We start from the raw sequence: 8113 nt of genomic DNA, 5'->3' as shown, positions 1-8113 counted from the left end.
GTCGGTGCTGGTACCGGTTTCAGTGTCGGTACCGGTTTCAGTGTCGGTACCGGTTTCAGTGTCAGTGTCGGTACCGGTTTCAGTGTCGGTGCCAGTACTGGTTTCAGTGTCGGTACCGGTTTCAGTGTCAGTGTCAGTGTCGGTACCGGTTTCAGTGTCGGTGCCAGTGCCGGTACTGGTTTCAGTGTCAGTGTCAGTGTCGGTACCGGTGTCAGTGTCGGTACCGGTAGTGGTGCCGGTACTGGTTTCAGTGCCGGTGTCAGTGTCGGTACCGGTACTGGTGTCGGTACCGGAACTGGTGCCGGTACTGGTTTCAATGCCGGTGTCGGCGCCGCTGTCCCCGCACGTGGGGCCGCCCCGCCCTTGGCCCCGCCCCCGGCGCGCGGCGGTGCCGTCACGGCGTTGCGCAGGCGCGGTGCGGCGGAAGCGCGGCCGGGCGAACATGGACGCGGGCGGTGGCGGCGGACAGAGCCGGGTGCAGGGCGGCCCCGGCGCGGGCGGCGACGAGAAACCCACGCCGCCTTGGGGCCGGGACCGCCGGGACCCGCCCTCCGGGCCCGAGAAGGAGCAGGAGCTGGTGAGTGCCGCCGCGCCGCGGGCCGCAGCTGAGTCACGGCCCGTTCGGGCCCGCGTCACCGGCGGGGCAGGACGTCATCCCGCGTCACGGGGCTGGCCGGCATCCCCCCGGGAACGGGACGTCATCCCGCGTCACGGCGGCGGCCAGCATCCCTCCGGGGACTCCCTCCAGCGCGGGCATGTGACGGCAGCGAGGGGTTCCCTCCGGCGGGGCCCCGGCACGTCGTGGGGTGCCCGCGTGACGCCATTGAGGGCTCCCATTTTTGGGCGGGGGGCTCGGGGGTCTCAGAGGAGCGTTGGTGAGGGAAGCCGTGGTGTAACCAGGCTGTGTGTGTGTGACACTGGGCACTGTGGAGGGATCCCCACTTTGCTCAGCGCGGGGGTGACCTTGGCTCTGGCGGTCCCCGTGGGCTGGGGGACACAGTCTGTGGGTGAAGGGGCTGCTGTCGGTGGAGTGCCCCCGCTGGGCTGTGGCCTGACGTGCCCCTCTCCGTGGGGTTGTTTTCATACAGCACAGAGTAATGGGGGAGATGCATCTCACAGCCCAGGAATGGGAGGTTTCTTTGGGAGGGTATCCCCAGTAACGTGAGCACTGCTCCACCCTGGCAGCACTGGGGCAGGGTGGTGCCCTGAGCAATGAGTGCATCACTTTGTCCGGGTACCCCTGCGGCTTGGGGTGACATCCCTGCCTCTATCACACTGGGACTTCCTGTGCTCTGCACCCTTAACTCTGCTTTTCCCTGTGCATTTTGGCAGTCTGAGGAGGACAAGCAGCTGCAGGATGAGCTGGAGATGCTGGTGGAGCGCCTGGGGGTGAGTTTGTGCTGTGTCCCTCAGCAAGGAATCCTGGCCAGGATTTGACTCTGTCTGTCTCTTGCTTATGGCTGTTCCTTGTGCAGTGGAGATGGGGGGATTTTACCTTGAGTGGGGTGGGCCCCTGCTTGTCTGCTGTGATCTGTCCCCCAGCCTTGTTGCCTGTCTGACCTGTGCCCAAGGGACCTCTGTGTCCCTGATGTGAGAGAAGCTTTCTACCCTGCTGTGCCCTCCTTCTCCAGCTCTTGGGCTGAAGAGGCAGCCCAGGGTGGGGGGCTGTTCTGCTAAGAGCCAGGGCTGTGTTTGGGGAGGGCTGGCGAGGTGGTGGCTCAGGAACCAGCCCCTGACAGGCAGCTTCCCTCTGCAGGAGAAGGACACGTCACTTTACCGCCCAGCCCTGGAGGAGCTGCGGAGGCAGATCCGCTCTTCCACCACCTCCATGACCTCCGTTCCCAAACCCCTGAAGTTCCTACGGCCCCATTATGGCAAGCTGAAGGAGATCTATGAGAACATGGCTCCAGGAGAGAACAAGGTAGAAACTCTTGGCCCCACCATCCCATGTGACTGAGGGGACACTGCTGGGGCAGGCAGTTGCAGAGTCCTCTGGACCCTGGGATCTTACAGCACTCTCTGTGACTTGCTCCAGAGGATTATAACTTGTTAGGATGGTACCTTTGCCACCTCTGGTGGTTTGCAGGTGCAGGGAGGGTGTTGTGTCCCTGGCTGCCCCTGGTTCCCTGTGCCTGGCCTGTGTCTGGAGCTCTGCACTCTTTCTGCAGCGCTTTGCAGCAGACATCATTTCTGTCCTGGCCATGACCATGAGTGGGGAGCGTGAGTGTCTCAAGTACCGGCTGGTGGGCTCCCAAGAGGAGCTGGCATCCTGGGGGCATGAATACGTCAGGTAAGCCTGAGGGGAACCAGAGGGGAAGGATAAGGGCTCAGGGGAATTTGCTGGAGTGCTTTAGCTCTGGCCTGGCTGGGATGTGTCTTGACTAGCTGGTCATGTGTTCAGCTGCTGCTATCACACCTGCACAAGTGTCACTTCATGCTCTATTCACGATGGTTTTCTAGCTGCAGAGGTCTTGCTGCCATGGCCTCTGAAATCTCTGGTCTTAATCCTGTTTCTCCTCTGGCCTTGTCCCCCATAAGGTCTGCAGAATGCAGAGCCTCCATAAACACTACAGAGCCCTGGCTAACTGGGAGCAGCTACTCCCTATTCTCATGGCTCAGTGAAGCTGGTTTTTGTAGTGGTGATGTCCCTTTGTTCCTGCAGGCACTTGGCAGGAGAGGTGGCCAAGGAGTGGCAGGAAATTGATGAAGCTGACAAGGCTCAGAGGGACACACTCCTCACCCTGGTCAAGGAGATCGTCCCCTACAACATGGCCCACAATGCGGAGCACGAGGCCTGTGACCTGCTCATGGAGATAGAGCAGATGGACATGCTGGAGAAGTACATCGATGACAATGCCTACTCCAAAGTGTGCCTCTATCTGACCAGGTGAGGAGGCTTGGCAGGCTGAGGTGCTGGGTGGGGCCTGATCCCTGTGGGGCCAAGGTTGCCTGATCTGGTTGTCACCCTTGTGTCTGTCTCCTCCTCAAAGCTGTGTGAGCTACGTCCCGGAGCCCGAGAACTCGGCTCTCTTGCGCTGTGCCCTGGGCATCTTCCGCAAATTCAATCGCTACCCCGAAGCCCTGCGCCTGGCTCTGATGCTCAATGACGTGGAGCTGGTGGAGGACATCTTCACTTCCTGCAAAGATGTGTAAGCAGAGATGTTCCCTGCCCTCTGCAGCCTTTGCTCATCCTGGTGGGGCAAGGCGCCCCATCTGGGCAGAGATTGGTTGGATCTGTCACTGTCAGAGGTGTCTGGGGGTTTGGATTGAGACTCTTGTCCCTGAAATGAGAATGTGCAGGAGTGGCTTACGTCTGTATGCCTTGGGCAGGGTAGGTTGGCTCACTGCTTGGTGAACCTGTGTTTGTGCTGGGGCTTGCTGGGTTCTGGGCACTCAGGAAACCCCTCCCCTCTGCACAGAGTTGTCCAGAAGCAGATGGCCTTTATGCTGGGCCGCCATGGGGTCTTCCTGGAGCTGAACGAGGATGTGGAGGAGTACGAGGACTTAACAGAGATCATGTCCAATGTCCAGCTCAACAGCAATTTCCTGGCCTTAGCCAGAGAGGTGAGTGTCCCAGCTGGGAAAAGCACCCTGGGCTACCTCCAGCTGTGGCTGCCCTGGCTGCCAGGCTCTGTAGCAAGATTGGAGAAGAAATCCATCATCCCTATGATCTGGGCCAGACACCTCCTGGAGAGGTTGCCATTGTAGGATGTGCTGGCTGGGTGGTAACCTCCTTCTCCCTTGTCTTTGCAGCTGGACATCATGGAGCCTAAAGTGCCAGATGATATTTACAAAACCCACCTGGAGAATAACCGTAAGGGCTTGTGTTGTGGCTTTTATCATCCCTGTCTGTGTGGAGTTCTTGAGGCTGCCAAGCACCTCTGAGCCTATGTGGTCAGATGTGTATCTGAGGTGGGCAGATGGCCTGCCCATGGTCTCTGGCCTGTGGATTTGGGCTTCTCCTTCCTGCTTGTGATAGGACAGGTCCTCATTCCCCTATGGTGTGGGATGGCTGCATGTTGAGGGCTGGCAGGGCTTCTGTTGCTGCTTTCCTCAGCCTGTCATTGTTCCACAGGGTTTGGGGGAAGTGGTTCCCAAGTGGACTCAGCCCGGATGAATTTGGCCTCGTCCTTTGTGAACGGCTTTGTGAATGCTGCCTTTGGACAGGACAAGCTGCTGACAGATGATGGCAATAAATGGTTGTACAAGAACAAGGACCATGGTGAGTTAGCTGGCTGGGCAGGGCTGGAGGTGCCTCTAGGCTTTGGGGTTACCACTCTGTCCCTTTTGGGGTAAAGGTGTCTGAGCTGGCCTATGTCCCTGGCTACCACAAGACAGGGCACATAGTTCAGGCCTGATGAGGGCCTTTCTTCCCTGCAACCACAGGGATGCTGAGTGCTGCAGCCTCCTGGGCACAATCCTGCTGTGGGATGTGGATGGGGGGCTCACACAAATCGACAAGTACCTGTACTCCTCAGAGGATTACATCAAGGTCAGTGACAGATCCTGGCTCTGTGTCTGCATGGGGCAGTCCTGCTGTGAGCTGAGTGTGCAGCTGGCTGGGGAATGGTCCTTGCTTTGGTCCCCTGTGCAGCTCAGCTCCTGCACAGAGAAGAGTTGGATGCCCTGTATCCCAGGCTTTTGAGCAGCTCACAGTGAGGTGCTGGTCTCTTGGGGACTGACTGAAGCACTCTGGGGGCTCCCCTTGTCACAGAGCTATGAGCTTTGGATTTCTCAGCTTGATCCAGAGCGGCGTTGCTCACTTTATACCAACTTGCCCATCCTGCGGGGGGGTGTGATGTATGAGGTGACATCAGTCACTGGCTGGCAGGGAGCTTTGTGTGTTGGTGGCTAGTGTGTGATGGGGCTTCTGCCTTGCAGTCTGGAGCCCTCCTGGCCTGTGGCATCGTCAACTCAGGGGTGAAAAATGAGTGTGACCCTGCCCTGGCCCTCCTGTCTGACTATGTCCTCCACAACAGCAACACCATGAGGATTGGAGCCATTTTTGGGTAAGAGCCTTGCCCCAGCCTCCCCGTGCTGCACAGGGTGGTGCAGCTCCTCCCTCACACCCCTCTGGACTCTCTGCAGGCTGGGACTGGCTTATGCAGGCTCCAACCGCGAGGATGTCCTGACTTTGCTGCTGCCTGTGATGGGAGACTCCAAGTCCAGCATGGAGGTAGGACATAAGGCAGGGTCTGCCTGTGATTCCTGCTTCCCCATGCAGCGGCCCAGAGCTCCTGGGAGTACAGGTGCTGACTGCAGCCAGCTTGAGCTCCAAGAGCAAGGCCACATGTCCTTGCTCAGCACTGTGCTGTGCCAGAAGAGCATGACCCTATTTTCCTTATCTGAGCTGCTGCCACAATGGCATTGCAGCAGATTTAGGAGGGTAGGAAACCATCAGGTCTCGCAGTAGCCCAGATTTTCATAGGAAGTGGAGACCAAGGGTACCTAGTGTTATAGGCCAGCTTACTCTGAGCTGTCCCTGCATATGACATGGCTCCTTCCCCTAATCACTAGGTGGCTGGTGTGACTGCCCTGGCCTGTGGGATGATATCAGTGGGCTCCTGCAATGGGGATGTCACCTCAACTATCCTCCAGACCATAATGGAAAAATCAGAGACAGAACTGAAGGACACCTACGCCCGGTGGCTGCCACTTGGCCTGGGCTTGAACCACTTGGGTAAGGCTGGGCAGTGCCAGTGGATCATGGGGTGGGAGCATCCCTCCATGCTGTCCTTTAACCACTATGCTTTCCTTGACAGGGAAGGGAGAGGCAATTGAGGCCATCTTGGCAGCGCTGGAGGTGGTGTCAGAGCCATTCCGCAGCTTTGCCAACACGCTGGTGGATATCTGTGCTTATGCGGGTGAGTTGGGCTGGTCAAGGTGGGGGAGGCAGGAGCAGGTGCAGGGTCCTCTGCCTGCTGATCCTGGCCCTCCACTTTCTGCCCAGGCTCAGGGAATGTCTTGAAGGTGCAACAGCTCCTGCACATCTGCAGTGAGCATTTTGACTCCAAGGAGAAAGAGGAGGACAAGGACAAAAAGGACAAGAAAGAGAAGGAGAAGAAAGAGAGCTCAGCTGACATGGGTGCTCACCAGGTGCAGAAATGTGGGCTGGGGTCTGTGTTCCTGGAGCAGGAACTGGCTTTGAAAGGGTTCCTAAGGCCCTTCCCCCTAGGCCTCGGGTGGGCACAGAGGCTTAAGAGCTTGGGTGTTGGGCTGGGTGCTCCCTGCCTGGCACTCAGGGCCTGTGTCCCCCCTGCAGGGCGTGGCGGTGCTGGGGATCGCGCTCATTGCCATGGGCGAGGAGATCGGTGCGGAGATGGGCCTGCGCACCTTTGGCCACCTGGTGAGTGACGCCAGGGGGACAGCACAGAGCCGGGAAGGGACCTCGGAGTAGAAACTGGGTGTTGCCTCACATCTCAGTAGACCTTGCTGTGCTGAGTGATCTGATCTAACACCCCCCTCCCCTCTCCGCAGCTGCGGTACGGGGAGCCCACCCTCCGCCGGGCTGTGCCCCTGGCCCTGGCTCTTATCTCAGTCTCCAATCCCCGGCTCAACATCCTCGATACCCTCAGCAAGTTCTCCCACGATGCTGACCCCGAGGTCTCCTACAACTCCATCTTTGCCATGGGCATGGTGGGCAGTGGTAAGCCTGGGGACGGCCTGGTTTGGGGTTTGTCTGGGGGGAAAGGTGGGAGACCCGTGCCTTGTACACTACTCTGCCTGCGCCTCCTTGTCCCCAGGTACCAACAATGCCCGGCTGGCAGCAATGCTGCGGCAGCTGGCCCAGTACCACGCCAAAGACCCCAACAACCTCTTCATGGTGCGGTTGGCCCAGGTGATGATACTGTGCTCACTGCTTGTGTGTGGAAGGGGAAGTGTGGGGTCCCTGCCCTGGGTGTGGGACGAGAGTGGTGTCCTGGGGGTGTCACCCTCCTGAGGGCAGAGCTGGGAGTCCCAGGTTACTCCATCGCTCTTTTATGTACTTTCTCTGCCACACCAGGGCCTGACTCATCTGGGCAAGGGGACACTTACCCTATGCCCATACCACAGTGATCGCCAGCTCATGAGCCAGGTGGCTGTGGCTGGGCTGCTGACCGTCCTCGTGTCCTTCCTGGATGTGCGCAACAGTGAGTGCTACTGGCTCTGTCCCCCCAGTTCTCTCTGCCCTGCAGCATGGGCATTGCTCAGCCCCTTTACTTCTGTCTTCCCTCCAGTTATCCTGGGCAAATCCCACTACATTCTCTATGGCCTTGTTGCTGCCATGCAGCCCCGCATGCTGGTCACCTTTGATGAGGAGCTGCGGCCTCTGCCTGTGTCGGTTCGGGTAGGACAGGTAAGGGGCAGCCAGGGCAGGGGGCTGTGCTGATGTCCCTCTGTGTCCCTGGCATTGATGTCACTCTTCTCTCTTAGGCTGTGGATGTGGTGGGCCAGGCAGGCAAGCCCAAAACCATCACTGGCTTCCAGACTCACACAACCCCAGTGCTGCTGGCACATGGAGAGCGGGCAGAGCTGGCCACAGAGGAGCACGTGCCTGTGACGCCCATCCTGGAGGGATTTGTTATCCTACGCAAGAACCCCAACTACGATGTTTGAGCCAAGGGGAAGCTGGGGGGTGGGTAGACGGTTTGGGAGGGGAGGGAAAAACCCTAGTTTGTTTTTGTTACTGCAAGTCAAGGAAATAAACTATGTGGAGACTAGTGCTGCCCTCTTCTTGTGCTGGGAGTGTGGCCTGGGCTCTCATCCTTTTGGGTGTGCCTGTGGCCCATGGAGGCTGTGCACAGTGCAGATCCCAACATGCAGGGCATGAACACAGAGTTGTGGGGTGCCATGGGTGCTCTGTGGCTTCAGCATCCAGCTGTGCCCGGTGTGTGTGCCTGGCACAGCCACATGTGCTCAGAGTGTGCAACTCCCCTTTAGCCCAGCATGGCCTGTCCCTGCCTGGGACTGCCCTCCTGCTGGGGCGTCTTGACTGGCAACTCCCAACTTTCAACTACCCTGCCAGATCTGCTGAGCTCTGCCATCATTTGGTGCTGCTCCGGAGCTGACATTGGGTTCAAAGCAGTCAGGAAGGTGGGACAGAAGCCACATGGGAAGTATTTTTAGCGAAGAG

General features: G+C 58.7%; 1 protein-coding gene across 1 annotated transcript; it reads left to right on the top strand.

Moving 5' to 3' along the window:
* Window positions 1-410: 410 nt before the first annotated feature.
* Window positions 411-7612, top strand: PSMD2 (proteasome 26S subunit, non-ATPase 2). Its single transcript, XM_030954768.1, is given in 22 exon segments — window positions 411-577; window positions 1333-1389; window positions 1757-1921; window positions 2169-2290; window positions 2663-2887; window positions 2991-3149; window positions 3420-3564; window positions 3754-3814; window positions 4076-4222; window positions 4387-4404; window positions 4407-4492; window positions 4882-5009; window positions 5089-5176; window positions 5518-5680; window positions 5763-5864; window positions 5951-6096; window positions 6263-6346; window positions 6478-6646; window positions 6744-6838; window positions 7004-7130; window positions 7218-7336; window positions 7414-7612. Coding segments are annotated over 22 exon segments (2724 nt in total). The 5' UTR covers window positions 411-442; the 3' UTR covers window positions 7597-7612.
* The last annotated feature ends 501 nt before the right edge of the window (window positions 7613-8113 follow it).

Source organism: Camarhynchus parvulus, chromosome 9, assembly GCF_901933205.1.
Source record: "Camarhynchus parvulus chromosome 9, STF_HiC, whole genome shotgun sequence".
In the NCBI taxonomy this organism is placed as follows: Eukaryota; Metazoa; Chordata; class Aves; order Passeriformes; family Thraupidae; genus Camarhynchus; species Camarhynchus parvulus.
Note: the sequence above shows the minus strand (reverse complement) of the source record. Positions and strands in the feature narration are given on the sequence as shown.